At 38.3% G+C, this 23243-nt stretch overlaps 1 protein-coding gene across 1 annotated transcript; it reads left to right on the forward strand.

Annotated features, from left to right (window-relative positions):
* The first annotated feature begins 1267 nt into the window (after positions 1-1267).
* On the forward strand, positions 1268-16923 carry LOC110891114 (protein PHOTOPERIOD-INDEPENDENT EARLY FLOWERING 1). Its single transcript, XM_022138773.2, has 21 exons — positions 1268-1531; positions 2019-2114; positions 3290-3370; positions 3452-3559; positions 4034-4114; positions 4206-4294; positions 5109-5245; positions 5345-5400; positions 5574-5709; positions 6856-6909; positions 7067-7119; positions 7209-7340; positions 7437-7475; positions 8006-8074; positions 9186-9248; positions 9342-12228; positions 12803-12867; positions 12940-13007; positions 13832-14564; positions 15080-15582; positions 16159-16923. The coding sequence occupies exons 2-21, from the start codon at positions 2055-2057 to the stop codon at positions 16550-16552; spliced, it is 5808 nt and encodes a 1935-aa protein (XP_021994465.1). The 5' UTR covers positions 1268-1531; positions 2019-2054; the 3' UTR covers positions 16553-16923.
* Positions 16924-23243: the final 6320 nt, after the last annotated feature.

The raw sequence follows: 23243 nt of genomic DNA on the forward strand, positions 1-23243 counted from the left end.
CTCTTTTGTAATTATTCCATATTAGTTAGTAAGAAGTTAAATGCAGAATTTTGGTTGTAAATTATTCGACCCGTTTACTATTTTGTCAAATGCAAGTTCGTTAGTGTCTTTTTAAGTTTTAGACCTTACAATTCCCCTAATTAAACCCTCAACTTTTGTCCTTTTCCACATGGATAATTTTGTCATTTACGTTTTATTATCACTGATTATCAATTAAAATTAATAAAACTATATTATTAAAACCTGACCCTATAAAAACCCATCTCCTTCCGCAAATCTACCATAACTCAAACCCTAATTCATCACTCCAACAAACCCTGGAGCCGCTACCCAATTGTGAACATCCAACCATTCATCCTCTCACTCATCATTTTACCTCTCTGTTAGTTATATATATATCTCTCTCTCTAAGCAACATTCAAACACCACATTCAAATACTACTGCAGGATCGATTAGGGATTCGATGGAGTGGCTGTTGAAGGGTTTTAATTGACGGTGACATTAGGTACAATGGATGGGCATTGGGGTTGTGAAGCGGGGGGGGGGGGATGTGCGATGGTGGGGGTTTTGCAATGGGGGAGTAGGTGCGGTGATGGGGGTTTTGTAGCGGGGTTGGAGGTGCGTTCGTTGGGGTTGTGCAGCGTCGGTGGAGGTGTGGTGGTGGTGGTGGGGTGTTCGTTGCAGGTCGTGGGGGTTATGCAGCGTCATGAATGGTTGTCTCAACGTCTCTGGCAATCGTTTTTCTGCTCGTGGTGCTGGAATGATGGCGATGAACAGGGCTATGTCCCATGTACAACAATTGCAGATGAATTAGGGTTTGTGTTAGGGTATATTTGGGAAGATGATGTGCTTTTATAGGTTCAAGGTTGATTTATTTAGTTTTATTATTTTTAACTAATAATCAGTTATAATAAAACGAAAATGACAAAATTACCCCCGAGGAAAAGGGCAAAACATGAGGGTTTAATTTGGGGAATCTGGTCAGATTTCACTTTTGGACCAAAATGGTAACAAAAATGAAAACACATGGATCCAGACACAAAAAGTTTGAGATTTGGACTAAAGTGTCAAAACTGATCAAACCTCAGGGACTAAAATGGCAGTTTACTCCTAACTATATAATCTGTTTTTTTATTATTTCTTTTTTATTTTTGATTTGATGGATACAAGGGTATTTACGTAAATTGACCGATTGATTAGAACTCTTTAGTAAATGGATCAGAAACTCAATATTGTTTTCAGCCGTCAAGATTACTATCACTCGTTAAATCCATCGATGCTTCTTTTCTTTTGCCCTAACCTCATCAAACCTCTTCGCTTTTCCCAAATATCTTTTTCTTTAATTTTTTATAAAATTATTTTAAATTTTATAAAATTCACCGGATCTGAACCACTCGTCGGCGCTTAAACCCGTCACCGGAATCCTTAAAGATTCATCGGAAAACCAAATTGATTGCTCCTTGAGTTGGGTTTTCTTTAAAGATCGAAAAAGTTTCAATCTTTATCATTCTTGTTCTTGTTCTACAGCTGGTGAGTTCTTGAATCTCTTTATAAATACATATATATGTCTATGTATGTGTGTGTGTATATGCATGGAATTGTGGTTTCCCATGTGTTGTTAGAATGGAAGAATTGATGTTTGAAGGTTTTAAGGTTTACTACATTTCTTGAAAGATTTTTTATGCATTTTTTTTGTTGACTTTTGGTCATCTGAAATATTCATCTATATAGTGGCGAAGCTTGAGATTTCCGACCAGGGGGTCGAAAACGTATATATAAAAAATTTCCATAAAACTGTGGGGTCAAAAACGTATATACCCAAAAATTTCTATACGAAAACTACATACTCTCCACTAACGAGCGAAAAGTTCGGGGGTCGGCCGCCCCCTCCCGCCCCCACAAAGCTACGCCCTTGCATCTATATGTTTGGTACATTGGTTATTAGGTATGCTGATTGATTATGGGAAAATGGAAAAAGGGTATGCTAGTTGTTTAATTTGATGTTTGTTTTGTGCAGAGTTGTTGAAGTGATGTCTTGAATCTTGAGGAAACAATGACCTCTAAAGGTCCAAAGTCTAAACTTGACCATGAGTCAAGGGCCAAGCGACAAAAGGTAACGTAAAGAATTCGGTTTTAGGGTTTACGTCATAGTTGTTAATGGCAAATAACGACAAATAGCGATAAAGTACCTATATGCTACATAGTGAATGGCGATAAACTGCGGGCGCTATTTTATAAATAGCGATACACTAGAAAAAAATATATGTATGTTATATCAAAATACCCTGGTATATACCCTATTTTACATGTATATTTAACAAAAAAAACCTAAAATCCAGCTATTTTATAGCTATATTTAATGGCTGTTTATTTTTAAAAACATAAAAAAATAATCCCGCTATTTATGGCTACATGCCCTGTGGCGACCTTCGACCTTACGTTACACTATTCGCTATAGCAACCATAGCGACCGCTATTGACAACTATGGTTTAGGTAATCTATTCTTGCCTTTGGTTATATGGTTACATGGTTATTTAGGGGCTAGGGCTCGGATATGTTATTGAATTATCAGTGCCATACTAGGTGCAACAAAATTGGTTATTGAATGTATAATTGCTTAAATAGTTAGAAAGAATCGATACCATTGAAAGTGATTATTACAATTTCGAGTATCATAAGCATGTTCAAACAATATCTCATACATCATGCTTGACTACATGTGTTTGTCTAATTTTCATAGCAAAGGGCTTGTAGCCTAGTGGTACTGGTACCAAGGTGTGTTGGAAAGGTGTATCTTCACGAGTGGTTGAGGGTTCGAGTCCCATGGTGGACAATGGTGTAGATTTAGGAGTAACTTTAGAGGGTGTGTGAGTTAGCCGTTCAAAAATATATATATTATTTTGATTCTTCTATAGCGAAGCGTCATGTGCTGCTATCTGATTTTGGCGCCTCCATCGCGGGATTTTAGGTTTTTTTTTTGTTTTTTTCCCTATTTTATTATAATAGCGGGATTTTATAGGTATAAAAAGCAGGATTTTAGTTTTTTTTTGTTACATGTACATATAAAATAGCGTATTTGGATATGAAATACATATAAAATGCTTCTAAAATTTTCTTCTAGTGTGTCGCTAAACATAAAACAGTGCCCGCTATTTCATCGCTATCATTACGTAGCATATAGGTAGCTTGTCGCTATCGTACCTTATTCGCTTTAACGATATATAAATTATTTTCACTTTGCTATAACGATATATAAATTATTTTCACTTTGCTATAACGATACGTAGGCACTTGAACCACCTAAAGAACCACAACGACCCAAAACACACTGGGACCATCTTATTGAAGAGATGGTATGGTTATCAAAGGTATGATCTTGTTTTATACCGTATTTTTTGTATATTTACAAAGTTTTTAATAAATTCATACTAAATATCGTTTGCTTCTAGGATTTTGAGTCAGAGAGAAAATTTAAATTGGCCCTGGCAAAGAAGACCGCCATAAGAGCCAGCAAAGGCATGGTGGATCAGGCCACAAGAGAAGAAAGAAAAGCGAAGGTTAGTTATAAATTTATTTAATTTTTTTCATGGTTTTAAAAAACGTTTGAGGCGTACGCCTTGAGGTGAAACGGCCAAAAACGAGCCTGAGGCGCGCCTCATGGTGTTTTTAATGTATATGCGCCTCAGAGGGGCTGAGGCGCTAAGAAAGCTGCGCCTCAGGGGATTTTGATAGTTGTTTTTGATGTTTTTGACTTTTTGTGTCAATTTCAAGCATTTCATGTCTTTTTTAAGTGTGTTTTTGATGATTTTGATGAACCTGGTGATGAAGTAGTTAGTATTATTATTTTTATAATATATATTTATTAATACCGCCTCGGCCTTACGCCTCGTTTCGCCTCGAGGCTTACGCCTCGTGAGTCGAAGGGAAAACGCCTCAAAACTCGTTTCCGTTCTTTTAAACCTTTTTTTTATAATAAAACTTATATTAGATATTGATAAAATTGATTTAATTTTGATTGTTTTTATGGTTAGGAAGAAGAGCTCCGCATGAAAAAAGTTGCGCTAAACATCTCGAAGGACGTGAAGAAATTTTGGACGAAAATTGAGAAGCTGGCAAGCCATTTTTATGCTTTTAATCACCACGGATTTGTTGTTTACGTTATATTATTATTATTATGTTTTATAAAATGTTATGTGATTCCAGGTGCAATACAAGCATCGGTTAGAGCTTGATCAGAAGAAGAAAAAAGCACTAGATAAACAACTTGATTTTCTTCTAGGGCAAACCGAAAGGTTAGATTCGGATTCCTACTATAAAGGTGGCAGTTTCGGCCCATTTACTTTTAAATGGGCTGATTTAGGTTGTTTTTTATTTAACAGGCTAGATGGGTCAAATAAAAGAATTAGAGTTAACTTTCGTTTTGCACTTTTGCTCCCTGTGGTTTGGTCATTTTAACGGTTTTGCTCCAATAGTTTAAAAATGGCCATTTTCCTCCTTGATCTTTCGAGTTTGTCGCCAGTTTGCTCCCCGGCTCTAACTCAGTTAAAACGTTCAATTAAAAGTAGGGGTATTTCGGTAGTTTACTCCCTGGCTCTAACTCAATTAAAACGTTTAGTTAAAAGTCGCGGTAGTCGTGGTCGGCAGGTGGTAGTTGCAGGTGGTGGTGGCCGGTAGAAAGAGTGGTTGGAAAGATGGGGGATCAGAAAATAATTACTTGTATACATGTAAATAAACAAGTTATAGGTTTATTTAGGTGAAAAGACTTACATGCCCTTGCTTTTATTTTATCTATAAAATTACCAAAATACCCTTCTAGTTAATGGATTTTTTGGATGGAGTTAGAGGCAGGGAGCAAAATGACGATAAGTTAGAAAAATCGAGGAAAATGGCTATTTTTAAACTATTGGGGCAAAACCGTTAAAATGACCAAATCACAGGGAGCAAAATGGAAGTTAACTCAAAGAATTAACTTAAAAGGGAACAGGAATGTTGAACGTGTCAAAAATCACCCACAATGTAAATTTATGGATAAAACATCTTAAGAATTAACCAACGTTGACACCTATCGTTTTTTTAATTATTTCGTTAAACAACGATGATCAACAGGTATTCGACGATGCTGGCAGAAAATCTTGTTGATTCATCTTCTCGACAACATGTTAATGCATCCTCGGTCCAGGAACTACCAGCCATTGAATATAAAGATCAGACCGATGTCAATGGGTGTACCGAACCTCACATTGGTACGGAAAAATAGTTGTTATTTTGTTAAAGATATTTCATTAATATTATTTGTTGGGAATCATTTGTTTATATGATCTGTTTTTTTTTTTTTTTGGCAGAGTCACAGTCAAATATTATAGATACTGATGAAGATTACAAGTCTGAAAATGAAGTCGTAAGTATTTGCTTCTTCTTTTAGCTCTTAAAAAGCTGTTTTAATTATTTTTTGAGTAAACTTCCGTTTTGCTCCCTGTGGTTTGGTCATTTTAACGGTTTTGCTCCAATAGTTTAAAAATAGCCATTTTCCTCCCTGATCTTTCGAGTTATTTTTTTCTGTTGCTGCTTTAGGAAGATGATGAGCGCACGATTGAGGAAGATGAAGCCCTCATAACCGAAGATGAAAGGCGTGAGGAGTTAGCAGCTTTGCAAAATGAAGCGGATTTACCCCTTGAAGAGTTACTTAAACGTTATGCTGTTGAAGAAGGTTAGTCATTCTGATCATCCTCTGTGCTAGTTGCGGCAAAACGGGTGGGTTGGGTAACGGGTCAAAACGGGCCCGGGTCAAGAGAAGTACTTTTATGTACAGGTCAGGTTGACCCATGACACTTTTTGTCCAACCATCAGGCCTGTAAACAAACCGAACGAACATTTAACTTCAACCGAACATATAATTGAGCACATTTTTTTGTTCATGTTCGTTCATTAAGAAAATGGGCATGTTCGTGTTCGTTCATGTTTGTTCGTTTAAAACCTAAATGTACAGTTAACGAACACAAGCAAACTTTAACAAACATAAACAAACACAAATGAATATAATTGAACAAACATAAATTAACTTTAGTGAACACAAACGAACAAGTCTAATATCCAAAACACATCTAAATTAGTGGTTTTTTACAGTGGCGAAGCTTGAAGTTTTCGTCGGGGGGGTCGAAAACGTATATACCCAAAAATTTCTATAGAACCGGGGGGTCGAAAACGTATATACCCAAAAATTTCTATACGAAAACTACATGTACAACACTACTGAGCGAAAAGTTCGGGGGGTCGGGCACCCCTCCCGGCCCCTTAAATGCTACGCCCCTGGTTTTTTATATAAATTGGTGATCAATAACAATGACCATTTATTATTACTAGAAAGCCCAATTACTAATTAGTTATATATATAAGTAGTTAGAAATCCCCTTTTTATGTTTATATTTATATAAATATAATTTATATAAGATTTTAACAAACAGAGATAAACGAACGTTCACGAACATAAATAAACGAACAATACGTGTGTTCATGTTTGTTCGTTTATTTAAATAAACGAGCGTAAACGAACTTCCCGCCAAACAACAGCTCACGAACAGTTCATGAACATTTGGTTCGTTTACTAGCCTACCAACCGTTTTTTTATAAATAGTTAAGTGTGTCAATTAGATAAACTTTTTATAGTTATTTCAGTAATAATCCATTTATCTGAATAATCTATTTAGCTGCACTTTGGGGAAATTTTCAACCCATTATCTTTTTAGCTGACCATTTACAAGTCAACGGGTCAAAACTGCCACCTTTCGTGCAAAAGTTTCTGAATAGTGTTTTTTTTTTTTTTTTTTTTTTTTTTTTTTTTTTTTTTCACTCGCAGAAAAGACTGAAGATGTAGCTGAGCTAAATCAGGCCCATGAAGATAATTCTAAGTGTAAGTAACTCGGTTTGTAATATATCATTTTAACTAGAGGTGGTAAATATGTACGGGTTGGATAACGGGTCCGAAAGAGTTTGGGTCAAACTGTTAAAGCATTTCGGGTTGGCCCGTTTTCATATAATTGGGTTGACTATGGACTACTTTTTTGCAGGTAACGGTAATGACGCTTCGGACCATAGATTAAAAGAAGAGAGTCGTCATTGTGTAAGTTGTAGGTCTTCATTTTGAGTACGAACGTAAACCGTGAAGTAAGTTCACGACTTAACATGATCTGTTTCTCACTCTTATTACAGGTTGAAAGTAACGGTGGACTATTATCGGTTTCACCAAAACATCATTTAGAAATCAAGGAACATTATGTTAGAAAAAGAAAACGTCTTCAAGCTCCCAAAAAGTATTTGGAATTAGACTTTAATGATGAAAATGTAAGATAATATGTTACTTACACTAAACTCTTAACACTATTACATGCACATAAAAATATCATATAATATTATAATTCGATGATTTTGTTTACGCAGGAAGACGGTGATTTTGTTATCGCAAATGGGGATGATAAGGTATGTTAGATGGTATAATGTATTATTAAACTGTGGCATTAGTTATGTTGTGTTTGTGTATGTATAAATTTGTTTTAGAGTTAAATGCCATTTTAGTCCCTGTGGTTTGGGCTATTTTGCCAGTTTAGTCCAAAGGTTTCATTTTTAACCTGTGGGTCCAAAAAGGTTTCACAGTTGCCATTTTAGTCCACTAGGTTAACTTCATCCATTTTTTCTGTTAACGAGAAGATCAATTTGGTCATTTTATATGGCTGAATTGCCCTTTTAGTTAACAGAATTACATACAAAATGACCGAATTGGCCTTCTCGTTAACAGAAAAAATGGATGAAGTTAACCAAGTGGACTAAAATGGCAACTGTGAAACCTTTTTGGACCCACAGGTTAAAAATGAAACCTTTGGACTAAACTGGTAAAATGGCCCAAACCACAGGGACTAAAATGGCATTTAACTCTTTGTTTTACTTGCATCGATATTCAACCATGGTTTATCTTGTATGACGTACGTATAAATTTATTTTTTGATATCTAGGATGATGAAACCACCTTGTTGGAGGAAGAAGAACTAGCAAAGGCCGAATCCGGTGATTCAGTAGACGAGGTGAATAAATTGCCCTTTTGAATTTTAAATTGTATTTTATTATCATATTCCTAATGAATCCTCTTCATTTTATGTTCGTTTTGGATCAAAATTTTCAGTCTTTATCTTATTATCTTATTCTTAGCGTTAAAGAAAACCGATTATTGCGATAAATGTGAAATCACCGAACTACCCCTAGCTTTAAAACAACTCATAATTTGATTCTTCATATGGGGAAATATTATTTGTAAAATTTTTAATAGGGTTATAAATCTTGGAAGCATAGTTGTTAATAGCAGTCGCTACGCTCGCTATAGCGAATAGCGTAGCGAAGCCAGAGCTTCCCGCTATAAAGTGTTTAGCGCCTAAAAAGCCATGAAATAGCGATAAAATAGGGTTTTCTATTTAATAAATACAAGTATATACTGAAAAATAAGCGGATTTTAGGGTTTTTTGTTACAGGATTGAAATAAGAAGCGTATATTCTTTTCCATATTTACCGGATTTTTTACTAAAATATGCATATAAAATAGTTTTAAAATTTTCTTCTAGTGTATCACTATTTATAAAAAAGCGCCCGCTATTTCATCGCTATCGCTACGTAGTGTATAGGTAGCTTGTCGCTAGGGGTGCAAACGAGCCGAGCCCGAGCTCGAGCTCGAGCTCGTTTAACATATGAAAGCTCGAACTCGGCTCGAAGGTAATTTTTCAAGCTCAAGCTCGGCTCGGGCTCGACACGTTTAGTATTTATTAATTAATTTTATATTAATTATAATTATTATTGTACACATAATTAAGTTATTTTTTTTATATTTATATAAATGGTAATTATTATTATATAAATATATGTTTAATATATTAATAAAAAATATATAAACAGAAAGCTCGTTTAGGCTCGCGAGCCGGCTCGAGCTCGATAAGCGAAGCTCGGGCTCGTTTACTAAACGAGCTTGTTTTTTAGGCTCGGGCTCGAGCTCGAGCTTGTTTAAGCTCGGCTCGTTCGAGTTTTTTTTTCGAGCCCTAGCTCGGCTCGTTTGCACCCCTACTTGTCGCTATTTACCGCTATTAGCTATTAACAACTATGTTTGGAAGTTTGAGATGAAATCTTGTGAATCGATTTATTATTTTGTAGATTGCATTATTGCAAAAGGAGAGTGAAATTCCAATAGAGGATTTGCTTGCAAGGTATAGACAGGTATGTTGATAAAGCGTGGGCGGTTGCTTCCTAAAAGTTCTTGCGGTATTTTAATATTATTTTATTTTCGTTCCGTTTGCGTCTTATTAACAGGACCCCGTCGCTAATAGAAGCACAGAGTCGGGTTCAGATTCTGAATCTGAAAAAGAAAACAAACAAGAGCAAAAGATTGATGATGGTGACGAGAACGAAGACAGAATTGCTGACGCTGCGGCTGCCGCCAGGTCAGCACAGCCAACGGGGAACACGTTTTTGACAACAAAAGTCCGGACAAAACACCCTTTTTTACTGAAATTTTCCCTTCGTGAATATCAACACATTGGTTTAGACTGGCTCGTGACGATGTACGAAAAACGGCTGAACGGTATCCTCGCAGACGAAATGGGCCTCGGTAAAACAATTATGACAATCGCGTTACTTGCGCACCTGGCATGTGAAAAGGGGATATGGGGCCCGCATTTGATCGTTGTACCGACAAGTGTCATGCTCAATTGGGAAACCGAGTTTCTAAAGTGGTGTCCGGCGTTTAAAATCTTGACGTATTTTGGAAACGCGAAGGAACGGAAACATAAGCGACAAGGTTGGATGAAACCGAACACGTTTCACGTTTGCATCACGACTTACCGACTCGTTATTCAAGATTCGAAGATTTTCAAGAGAAAAAAGTGGAAATATCTGATTTTGGATGAAGCCCATTTGATAAAAAACTGGAAGTCTCAAAGATGGCAAACGCTTTTGAATTTTAACGCGAAAAGGCGTATCCTTTTAACCGGTACGCCTCTACAGAACGATTTAATGGAGTTATGGTCGTTAATGCATTTTTTAATGCCGCATATATTTCAATCTCATCAAGAGTTTAAAGCGTGGTTTAGTAATCCAATATCCGGTATGGTTGAAGGTCAAGAAAAGGTCAACAAGGAAGTAGTTGACCGGTTGCATAACGTCCTCCGTCCGTTTATACTTCGAAGATTAAAACGGGACGTTGAGAAACAATTACCTAGTAAACACGAGCATGTTATATACTGCCGACTCTCGCGGAGACAACGGAATCTTTATGAAGATTTTATCGCTAGTTCGGAAACACAAGCTACTCTCGCAAGTTCGAATTTTTTCGGGATGATTAGCGTTATAATGCAACTTAGAAAAGTTTGCAATCATCCGGATTTGTTTGAAGGTCGACCCATTATTAGTTCTTTCGATATGAACAGGATTGAAACGCAGTTTTGCTCCTCGATTTGCTCGGTTCTTAACCCGCATCCGTTTTTAAACGTTGACCTTTCGGGATTAGGGTTTGTATTCACTCATCTTGATTTTTACATGACGTCGTGGGAGAGTGACGCGGTTCAAGCTATTGAAACACCGTCGAGACTAATTGAGAAACGTGTCGAAGAAATTGGAAGTGAAACCAAATTCGTGAAAACGTCAAGCGGGTTTAATATCTTTGAAGAAATTCAAAACGCACTTCGAGAAGAGAGACTTAAAGAAATGAAAGAACGGGCCGAATCGATCGCGTGGTGGAATTCTTTACGATGTAAGCGAAAGCCCGTTTATTCAACTGGCTTACGCGATATCGTTTCTTTTCAAAAGCCTGTGTTAAACTCGTCAAAGTTTTCCGAGCTTGTTTTGTCTCCGGTTGACCGATTCGAGAGGATGGTGGACCAAGTGGAGAGTTTCATGTTCGCAATCCCCGCAGCACGAGCTCCGCAACCCGTCGGGTGGTGCAGCAAATCGGATACTTCGGTGTTCATCGACGAAACTTACAAGTTGAAATGTTCGAAGATATTTTCACCGTTATTAACTCCTATTCGGCCCGCTATTGTTAGAAGACAAGTTTATTTTCCCGATAGGCGGTTAATACAGTTTGATTGTGGAAAGCTTCAAGAGCTTGCGGTTTTGCTCAGAAGACTCAAGTCCGAAGGTCACCGAGCGTTAATCTTCACACAGATGACAAAAATGCTCGACGTTTTAGAAGCTTTCATAAATATATACGGATACACGTACATGCGGTTAGACGGGTCGACCCAGCCTGAAGAACGGCAAACGTTAATGCAACGGTTTAACACGAACCCGAAGTATTTTCTTTTCATTTTGTCGACACGCAGTGGCGGTGTTGGTATTAATCTTGTAGGTGCGGATACGGTTATATTTTACGATAGTGATTGGAACCCTGCGATGGACCAACAAGCGCAAGATCGGTGTCATAGAATCGGGCAAACGCGTGAAGTACATATTTACCGTTTAATTAGCGAAAGCACGATTGAAGAAAATATATTAAAAAAGGCGAAACAGAAACGAGCTCTTGATGATTTGGTGATTCAGAGTGGGGAGTATAACACCGAGTTTTTCAAGAAACTTGATCCGATGGAATTGTTTTCCGGTCACAAAACAGTTTCGGTAAATAATATGCGGAAAGATAAAGGTTTGACTAACGGGGTTGAAGTCAACCCCCCGGTATCTAACGCTGACGTGGATGCTGCGTTGAAGCTTGCGGAAGACGAAGCCGATTACATGGCGTTAAAACGAGTCGAACAAGAAGAGGCGGTTGACAACCAAGAATTTACTGAAGACGCGATAGGGAAACCGGAAGATGACGAGCTTTTGAACGAAGAAGATGGTACCGCACCGGTAGAAGAAAACGCGCAAACGCCGAAATGGGTTGACCCGAATGACGAAAAGGGTGCGGGTGCGGGTGCGAGTTTGGTTAAGGTTGATGATGATAATGATGTGGAGATGATGGATGATGTTAAACAGATGACTGTTGTCTCGGGGAATGATGTTTTGTCGTTTGAGAAGCAACTTCGGCCGATCGATCGATACGCGGTACGGTTTCTTGAGCTGTGGGACCCTATTGTTGATTATAATTTGGTGGAGTCGCAGGAGCGGTTTGAACAAACGGAATGGGAGTTGGATCGTATCGAGAAGTTAAAGGAGGATATGGAAGCAGACGGTGATGACGACGAGGAACCGTTAGTTTATGAAAGTGAGAGCCTTTTATCTTCTTTGTAAATTAAGAACATATGATGCATGGGGTGCAAACGAGCCGAGCTACTCACGAGCTACTCGAGCTCGGCTCGAAAAAAAGCTCGAACGAGCCGAGCTTAAACGAGCTCGAGCTCGAGTCCGAGCCTAAAAAACAAGCTCGTTTAGTAAACGAGCCCGAGCCTGAGCTTCGTTTATCGAGCTCGATCCGGCTCGCGAGCCTAAACGAGCTTTCTGTTTATATATTTTTTATTAATATATTAAACATATATTTATATAATAATAACTACTATTTATATAAATATAAAAAAATAACTTAATTATATGTATAATAATAATTATAATTAATATAAATTAATTAATAAATACTAAACGAGTCGAGCCCGAGCCGAGCTCGAGCTTGAAAAATTACCTTCGAGCCGAGCTCGAGCTTTAGAAATAAAGCTTGAATCGAGCCGAGCTCGAGCTTTCATATGTTAAACGAGCTCGAGCTCAGGCCTGGTCGAGCTTGGGCTCGGCTCGGCTCGGCTCGTTTTCACATGCATGTATTCTTAAATAACTTTTCGTGTTATCAGGATGGGATTCCGAATTTGCAACTAAGGCATACCAAGAGCAAGTTAAAGTTTTGGCCGAACGTCAGGTAGATTTTTTTTTGTATTTATGTGTTATTTGTTCAAACGCTGACAATCCCGCGTTTGTTGACTTTTTTAAGTTGATGGAAGAACGTGAAATGGAAGCTAGAGAGAAAGAGAAGGCGCTTGCGGAAGCTGAATCGATGAAGTAAGACTAAATTTTAAAAAGATTTACTTGACATTGATGCAAAGTTATATTGGAAAACGGATCTATCGTTCTTTTTATTATATTTAGAGGTCGCAAAATGGGTGGGTAAGACGATTGGGTGATGGGTCGAAAGTCGAAACGGGTTCAGGTCAAAACATGTAATTTTCGTTACCCAACTCTGGATCACTTTTTGTCAAAAAGATATAATTTTGAGTAAAGTACATGGAAGGTCCTTGTGGTTTACCAAAATTTTGGATGTAGTCCTTAGCTTTCCAAAAGTACACAGATGGTCCCTGTGGTTTGCACTTTGTAACGAATTTAGCCAACACCCAACAAATCTAAAGGTTTCAGCATGTCCAAGTTAGGGACTAAATGCGTTTACAAAGTACAAACCACCGGGACCATCTATGTGAATTTCGACAAAGTTGGGGATTAAATGCGTTACAAAGTGCAAACATCCGGGACCATTTGTGTACTTTTGAAAATCTAGGGACCAAATCTAAAATTTTGGTAAACCACAAGGACAAATGCGTTACAAAGTGCAAACATCCGGGACCATTTGTGTACTTTTGAAAATCTAGGGACCAAATCTAAAATTTTGGTAAACCACAAGGACCATCCGTATAGTTTATAATCTTTACATATGATATTGATTTTGGAGGGTTTGTATTTACATTTACTCTACGGACGATTCGTTGACCCGTTAGAGAAATAACATAACCCAAATCGACCCGTTTATTAACACGGGTCAAAATTACCACCTCTACCACGACTTAATAGGTTATTTCTGATTTGGGTACTTCTTATTATTCCAATCTGTTCAGGAACGAGACGGTGGTTAAAAAGTCAAAGTCAAAGAAAAAGTCAAAGAAAACAAAATTCAAATCTCTAAAAAAGGAAGCGTTGTCTTCCGAAACAAAGACTACAAACATCGAGTCACCAATTGAAGATTATGACGATGATCTTGATGAAGAATTGATCTTCTTGAAGAAACGCAAAAAACCAGCAGATGACACCGAAGTCAAGAGTTCTAAAAAATCCAAAAAAGTCAAAAGGTTGACCGATCCAATCCCGTTAGACACAGAATCAAATTCGGTACCAGACTTTCAAGACGAACCGTTAAAAGACCTGAAATTAATTGCAAGTAGTAACCACAATAATCTTGAAGTTGATTATAAACCGTTCAACAGAAGCAAAACGGGAATCAGAATATCGATCACTTCGATGCCCGTGAAACGGGTAATGACTATAAGACTCGAGAAGTTAAAACGAGGAAGTATTTGGCCAAACGATTGTTTTCCGACACCTGATTCTTGGTTATCGTCTGAGGATGCGGTTCTTTGCGCAATTGTACATGAATACGGTGTGAATTGGAGTTTGGCGAGTGATGTTTTGTACGGGATGACAGCTGGCGGGTTCTATAGGGGCATTGCTCGGCATCCTGTTCATTGTTGTGAACGATATCGGGAGCTTGTTCAGAAATACGTGTTGTCTACGGTTGATAATAATATTACTAATGAAAAATCAAGCGGCAAAGCTCTTCTCAGAGTATCCGAGGTAAATCTTGATACATGTTTTTCTGCATTTTTTTTAATTAAAAAATGCCATTTTCGTCCCTGAGGTTTGGCCAGTTTTGCGACTTTTGTCCAAGGTTTGTTTTTCCGCATCTGGATTCAAAAGGGTTATAATCTTGCCATTTTCATCCGGCTCGTTAACTCCATCCATTTTTCCTCTGTTAAATCAGGGGTATTTCTGTCTTTTTCTTAATTTAAAAGGCAATTCAGTTTTTTTAGGGCTATTCAGTCTTTTACATAAAGTAAAAAAACTGGATTGCCCTTTAAGTTAGCAACAAGACGGAAATACCCCTGACTTAACTGAGAAAAATGGATGGAGTTAACGAGCCGGATGAAAATGGCAAGATTTCAAACCTTTTGGATCCAGATGCGAAAAAACAAACCGTTGGACAATAGTCGCAAAACTGGCCAAACCTCAGGGACGAAAACGGCATTTTACTCTTTTCTTAATTTAAGATTTAAATTAGTTTGTGTTTAATATAGATTTTTTTATTGTAGGAGCATGCCAAAATGCTGTTGGATATTGTATCTGAACAGTCCGATCAATCACACACGCTTCAACAGCATTTCTGCTACCTACTTACAACCGTGGAGAAGTCAAAGACTCGTCATGGTCAACGGAAAAGCCCGTTGCGTCTAAAAAACGGAATAGTTCATATACCGGGTGTTAACCGAGACCCCGTTAAACCACAATCACAAGAAATGAATTTCGCCAACGTAGGCCCGATGAGCAGATTAGTAGCCGATGCACTTGACAATTCTCAGAATATACCAAAAGAGGACAGGGTTTCTAGTTTCAATGGAAGGCACGATTCACGAGGTGTTGATCAGTTGACCGTTACTTTAGAGTTGGGCCCTGCTGATGATGGTCAAAGTCTCGAGTTGCCACCTGTCATATCTTTGTCGATAAATGAGCCTGAGTCGGTGGCGTCTGAACTGGTGCCTGTCCCCGTGGGCGGGAATCGTCACTTACGGCCGTCTAGTGTTGAATCGCGTTTCAGGTACGTATTCGCATATACTGTTGTAAACTATGATAAATGGGTTGCAGTATCATACCCTTTACGTTACGAGTAAAGGGGTCAGTATGGGCCGTGCTTTGCGTACAAACGGGTGAAATCGAAAAGCTTAAAAACACAATTGAAATGAAAACGAGTTGAATTTATGTATAATATTTTATTTTTCTAACCCGAGACCGTTGAACCCATATTGACCCATATTACATTCTTTTTTATCGAGTAAACTCTAAAGTACGTGGATGGTCCTTGTGGTTTACCAAAATTTTGGGTTTGCTCCCTAGCTTTCTAAAAGTACACGGGTGGTCCCTGTGGTTTGCACTTTGTAACACATTTAGTCCCCAGCCAACAAATCTAAAGGTTTTAGCATGTCCAAGTTAGAGACTAAATGTGTTGGAAATTGTAAACCATAGGGACCATCCATGTACTTTTGGAAAAAAGTTGGGGACTAAATGCGTTACAAAGTGCAAACCACAGGGACCAAATCCAAAATTTTGGTAAACAACAAGGCCCATCCATGTATTTATTTCTTTTTATATGTTGTCATATTTTAACATTTTACAGGGATATATCAAGAGTTGCAGTTGAGGGTGGTTTAGCCTCACCCCCATCATCATTCCCGACAGTCGAATCGAAATCCCGACCGCCAAAATCTCAACTGTCAGGAAAACACAGGCTGTCAAATCCGGAAACGCCATTAAAGCATTCCAAATCCAAGTCAAGAAAAACTATTACGGATTCCAACGACCTGCATTTGCGACCACCATCAACATTACCCAATGAATTATCCTCAAGGTTCGAAGCAGAAGCGTCTATATCAAGCGTCGGGATTGATGATTTTCTAACGACAGAAACGGGCCTCGAGAGTTTCGATACGGTGCCTCATATTTACGATCCGGGCTTCACCTCAGGCCTCGAAGATTGTTCGTTATTAACGCAGTTTACTGACATCGGGTAGGCTTGCATTCGTGTTGACGGGCTTAGTTTTTTGCTAACCGGGCCAGTGCATTTTGATGGTTACCTTAACGGGCCGACGTTTTTCTTCACTAACTTGGTGCATCGGGAATGGTGATGATGAGGAGCCGAGAGACGCGGTCCATGGGTACGCGATTTTTGGAAGATACAACATTTTGCACATAAAATGTAACATTGTATGGCATATGGCCCTTCAACTTTGTGACCTGTTTGGGTTGATGAGAGGGAAGTCATGCTTTTAGTGTTTTGAGTTTTCAGTTTAAAAAAATTATATTTTTAGGCCCATTATCCTCATAGTGTAGGTTTTTAGAAACAGAAAATTAGTATTGATGAATGAAAATTCTTTTTTACTCACTTTACTTTTCACCAAGTTTGGTTTTACCTTAAACAACACACATGGTGAACGAGCCGGGCCGAGCCCGAGCTCGATCAGGCTCGAGCTTGGCTCGTTTGGTTTTTATGAAGCTCGAGCTCGAGATTGGCTCGGTTCGAGCCTACTTCTTTGAGCTCGAGCTCGGCTCGCGAGTAAAACCCAAAGCTCGAGCTCGGCTCGAACTATTTTGAGAACAAACTTAAACGAGCTAAAAGCTCGGCTCGAGCTCATTTCAACATCGCTTAAACGAGCCAAAGCTCGGCTCATCAATGTTATCATCATTATTAATATATTCTATATAAAAAAAATTAAAATTTTGTATGGGCTCGTTTAGGCTCGCGAGCCTAAACAAGCTTTGTATTTTAGGCTCGAGCTCGATAACAAAACGAGCTCTATTTCAGGTTCGAGCTCGAGCTCGGGCTCGTTAAGGCTCGGCTCGTTCGAGATTTTAACCGAGCTGATCACGAGTAGCTCTCGAGCCTCTGGGCTTGTTTACACCCCTAATGGTGTATAATAGAATTAAGAGTAAACTGTAATTTGAGTCCATGTGGAAGATTAAGGACATAAGTTGATCTCGTCACCAAACCACATGGACGTAAATTACAGTTTACTTAAGAATTAACATAAAAAGTAAAACATAATCGAGAATAAATGAGAAGATTAAATTGGACTAATAGAACCAATTAAGAGACACTGATGGTTTGGTTGAGGTTTTCTTTGACAATATTGTGTCCCTTGTAGGTATTGTTGGTGCATACATGGTGATGTATATATATTTTTTTGAGTAAAGTTCAATGTCAGTCCTTGGGGTTTACACTTAATCGCACATACATCTCTCGTTTGAAAAAAAAAAAAAAACGGTCAATCAAGTCCCTGTGATTGTCAATTGAAATCAATCAAGTCCCTGGTGTTAAAGGTCGTTTAAACTTATGTGAAAAAACTAAAATACCCCCCACAACTTTACTTACCATTTCAGTCCTTGCAGTTGTATTTGATTACCAGTTGAATCCAAATTTGGATTTTATAACTTGAACTGGCATTGACTTTTTTTGAATTAGGCTGGGTTTGACTTTTAGAAACTGAACTAGGTTTGACCTTTAGAAGTTGTATTGGGTTTGACTTATCGAACTTGAAGTAGGTTTGATTTATCAATGCTGCATATCATCATCATCATCATACTCGATAAATCCCACCAATAGCAAAGTAAGGTAGGGTCTGAGGAGGGTAAGATGTAGACAACCTTACCTCTACCCCATAGGAATAGAGAGGCTGTTTCCAGTGAGACCCCCGGCTCGATAGTAGTTTTGCATCAAGCCTTGGACATAAGGCACATAACACTCAGCACTCAGGACAAAGACCGATGACTCGATTAGTGCATGTACCCTTTTGTCAAAAGACTAAGCTAATCATATGCTCCCTGCACCCATATCAAACTAACTATACCATCAATTTAAATTATGCTTTAAACCATCAATATGAACCAGCCAAAGGCTTATGTGCAGCAAACATTTCATGGTAAAAGCCTTTACTGTGCATAAAATACCTAATGTGCATTCGTCAATGTCATTTGATCCTAAGCACATCAAAGTCAAAGTCAAATGCTTTAGTTGATCCTAAGCACACCAAAATTATATTGACACATCATAGTCATTTAATCCTCATGTGCAACACTCAAAGTCATTTGATCCGAAGCACACTAAAGTCAACGCTAAATGCTACAATTGATCCTAAGCACATCAAAATGCTACTCACACATCAAAGTCATTTGATCCTAATGTGCAGCAGTAAAAGTCATTTGATCCTAAGCACATCAAAGTCATTATCAAAGTCATTTTGATCCTAAGCCAACTTTTTAAAATGATACTGACACCCAAACATAGTTCATCAAATGCTACAATTGATCCTTAACACATCAAAATGATCAATGCCTTGGGAATCTTTGTAATTGATTAAACCTGGATGGACTCGGCGAGATCTCGAGACAACAAAGCGATATGGTGGAGGATCATTTGTTCTAGTCACAAGTTAAGGGTGTAGATATGGCGTTTGTATGCGGAAATTTAATGCTAAAATAAATTATTAAACTTAATTGAGGCCTGGAGAAACTAGAGGACCGTTGGGTAATTATAATGATTTGTATTTTTGAGCTTATAATGCTTCATGCATGAAAGTTTAAGGACCATTGTGAAAGGTTTCTAACCATTATCTTCATCATCCTTTTTCTTTAAAAGAAATCCTAATGCCATCAAACATCCAGAACCGTAAGTAATCAATCATCAGCCTAACCTTGTTCATGGGATGTAACTATTCTTCATGTTGGCAACCTAGGAATGGAACCATTTGATTTAGATGTACACGGTTCCGATCATCAGATTCTTCTCGGTTTAGGGTGCTCCACTCGATCAACCCAGTTTAGCCTCTTGTGATTTTCGAATGCTTTACTCGGATCGTGAGGATGAAACTGATTAACATCTTGCTGCTCGGTTTGGTTCCTAAACACAGTCAAGTAGTAGTCAAAGTCATTTGATTCTAAACTCAGGCAAGTTACAGTCAAAGTCAAAGTCAAAGTCATTTGATCCTAAAATCAGTTTAATAACTTCAAATTTTACACAGTTTAATAAGGCTCATTAACACTTATATATCACCACTAAAGACCACCATTCATACACAATAGTTTAATATCATCCTAATGACCATACATACATACATAATAGTTAGATAACAATACAAGGGTAATCCTGATGATTAACTTCAAAAACCCAAAAAATGATCAGTGGCCAAAATAACTCTTTTACATTGTTATACATAAGCTAATAGTTAGGCATCCTATGTACAGCCAAGCTTAGCAAGCCCCCCGTCTTCATGCTCGACGGCTAAAACAGAGTTTGATCTTGAACCCCCTTCTCGTCCTCAACTGGACCCAATATTGGATCCGAATAAGGCGTCGGATCACCTGCACCATAATTCCAACTACAATTCCATGAAACAAAAACCACATTTCAGATTATATACATGGCACATGTGACAACCCGAACTTTCAAGGTTAGTGTCTTTGTTTCTCTTTCGTGTTCTTGTTACGAACGGTCATTTTGCTAAACGAGAAGGTTTAGGGTGATGCTTGGGTGTGAGTTGGGCCATCCTGGTTGGGCCGCACACATTTAAAGCCCAACCCGAACATTGTTCTTTCTCGGCTATTTACACTTAAAGCCCAAACTTGAGCCCACCCGCACCTACTAACACCACAAGTGGGCCGGCCTTGTTGCCACCATTTAAACACGCACACACATCTAGTTTTATTTGTGATTTATGTGAAGCCCAAGGGATTTATATGTGACTATATGATTGTATGAATGTGAATTGTTACATATCAAATGATTAATGTTTAGAGTTTAGGTATGGTCAATCGGTCACTTGCACTTGGAGCCATAGAAACCTGTATGACCACACTCCCCAATTCCATTCTTAGCTCACTTTCCCTAAGCCCAAACCAACTAAGCCCAACCCTCACAACTGAAGACTCGAACGCATATATGCATGTACGTCGCTTTCACTTTGTTTGGCAAAATAAAACACATCAAACCCTAATTTTGTGAACGGCAACAAGGAAGAGAACCGGTGCAGTCGCAAACCCTCTCCCATTGGCGTGTTAACTGTCCACGTCTTCTTGTCTCATTCGTCTGGTTAGTATGTTTGTTACTGTTTCGTTTATGCATATATGTGTTGGGTGATATCGATGCGTATAGGCAATCAAAGGGGTGATATATCTGGTTCGATGTATGTCTCCACTGATGTTAACTTGTTTAGGGATGTACGTATTGTTGGTAATAGGTAGCTTAGGATGATGATGTCAAACTGAGATTCGCCACTATTTCTTTAAATTAACTGAATGATGTGTGTATAGGAACGTAGAGTTTGTGAATAGAAGCTGGGTTTTCTTTTGAATGTTCTTGGTGGGTACAAGTTGGGTATGCACATGGCACAACTGATTAATGCATGCTTGAATACTTATTAGATATTGAAGTGTCATGTGTTTGATTGAATATTGGAGAATAGGATGATGATAAATACCTCTTATTTAGCAGCTGTAGTAAATAAAGAACCTGGGTTTTTTTATTTAAAAGCTTTGTTATGTGCTTTAACGGTGTGTACAAGTATGTAAGCCCAAGGTACATGTTAGCAATGCAAGACTAAATAATTGGAGAAGATGATATGTCACCTGATGGGTTTAAATATAAATGGTTACATATGACTGGTCACACACTTTTGGTCCCACCACTTGTTTTGCAATTTTGAACATGAATTACACCAGGTATAAGCCCAGTCGCAGTCTTAGAGAGGGGCTGGCATTACTTGGGCCGTGTGTATGAGTTGGGCCGCATAACAGTGTAAATTGCTTGTAATGAATGGGTTGGACGAATACACACTTGGGCCATAGATAAGAAACATAACACATTAGGGGACTGGGTTGCATAATTGGTTGAGCCGAACACGACTGGGCCGGAGAAAACAACCCGGACTAGCCACACATGTCATATCAGTGGGCTGCTAGCTGTTGGGCCACCCGAACACTCACATCTATTAGTTAATATGTTAGGAAGGATCACACAGGTACTTGGACTTGACCTCATGGTTGGGCCAGCCATAGTTGTGTCATGTTGCACATCTAGGTGTATATTGATTAGCCGATGCATGTAGTGTATGGTGAGCTCGAGTATGCATTATTGTATGTAAAATTTTATGTGAGCAGTATGTGACATGAGGCATGACTACGTGTACAAAGTGTTGGCATATGTATAACAACTAGGTTATAACCCGTGGTACCCACGGGTCGCTCTATTTTAAGGATATTAATATTTTATTAATTTTATTACAAGGGTTTTTTTTTTATAAAATTTGTGAGGTTATTTATACAATGATTCAATGTGAATCGTATATATGCAAACAATGCAATTTATCAATGGTAACAACTACCATATAATTTTCAAAATATTACCAGATAATTTTCTACGTATGTAGAATGATTCAGACCAAGATGAAAGGATGATACTCCGTCTCGCCATTCTCTGGATACACATTTGAAGCGATGAATTGATATAGCATTTAGGTTGGTTAAAATTTCAAATAGTAGCATTTCAAAAGGAATATAAAGCATTGTATGAACGAATGAAACATATAAATGTATTACTGAGTATAACATATAGATTAATAACCTAATTTATAAAAGGAGTAAAATGCACGGATAGTCCCTGTGGTTTTGTAAAATAACACCTATAGTCCCCAACTTTTGGAAATTACACCGGTGCTCCCTGTGGTTTGACAGTTTGTTACTCGGATAGTCCCTGCAGTGGATGGAGGTTAGTTTTCTCAGTTAAGTGGATGTGAAATGACAAAACTACCCTTACTATTAAATATAATAACTTAAATAGATATCTTTTTATTATTTATTTAATCAAGTGGGGCCCACCATCCTTATCTTCATCAACCAGCCCCACCCCCAATATAACCATCACCGATCAACACTCTTCTCTGGTCATCGCCGCCTTTCACCGGTAACCTCCTCCAGTCCCACCTCCGAGCACGTCAACACCACTTTATCCATGACCATATTCACCACCGTATTCACAACTGTACGCCACCTACAACCACCACCATCACCAACCTCACACACAGCAACCTCTTCGCTTCTCGAATCCACACACATATACAACACATTTCCTGTCATAATCAAATTAATCGACGAAATCACCGTCTCACACCTCTTCAAATACTCTATAAAATCCACCGGCATCTCTCTAATCTCCTTCAAGCCAAACAAATTACAGTTACCTCCCACACCTTCACTCTGGTAATATTTTCATCTCCACCTAACACTCCATAAGGTACAGATTGGAAGCAACTAAAACCCAGATCGGTGAAGCGGAGTGGTTGAAAATCCTAGGCATCAGATCCGATTTGATCCAGGTGTGTGTGACTGGAGGTCGTAGATTTCTACGGTGAGTGGATTGTCTTCGAAATCACGGCGGCGGTAGTGGTGATGGCTGGTGGTGGTGGCAGCTATAGTTTAGAGAAAGTGAGAGAGAGAGTAGAAAGTCCCTGTGATTGTCAATTGAAATCAATCAAGTCCCTGGTGTTAAAGGTTGTTTAAACTTATGTGAAAAAACTAAAATACCCCCCACAACTTTAATTACCATTTCAGTCCTTGCAGTTGTATTTGATTACCAGTTGAATCCAAATTTGGATTTTATAACTTGAACTGGCATTGACTTTTTTTGAATTAGGCTGGGTTTGACTTTTAGAAACT

This window comes from Helianthus annuus, chromosome 11 (genome assembly GCF_002127325.2).
Source record: "Helianthus annuus cultivar XRQ/B chromosome 11, HanXRQr2.0-SUNRISE, whole genome shotgun sequence".
In the NCBI taxonomy this organism is placed as follows: Eukaryota; Viridiplantae; Streptophyta; class Magnoliopsida; order Asterales; family Asteraceae; genus Helianthus; species Helianthus annuus.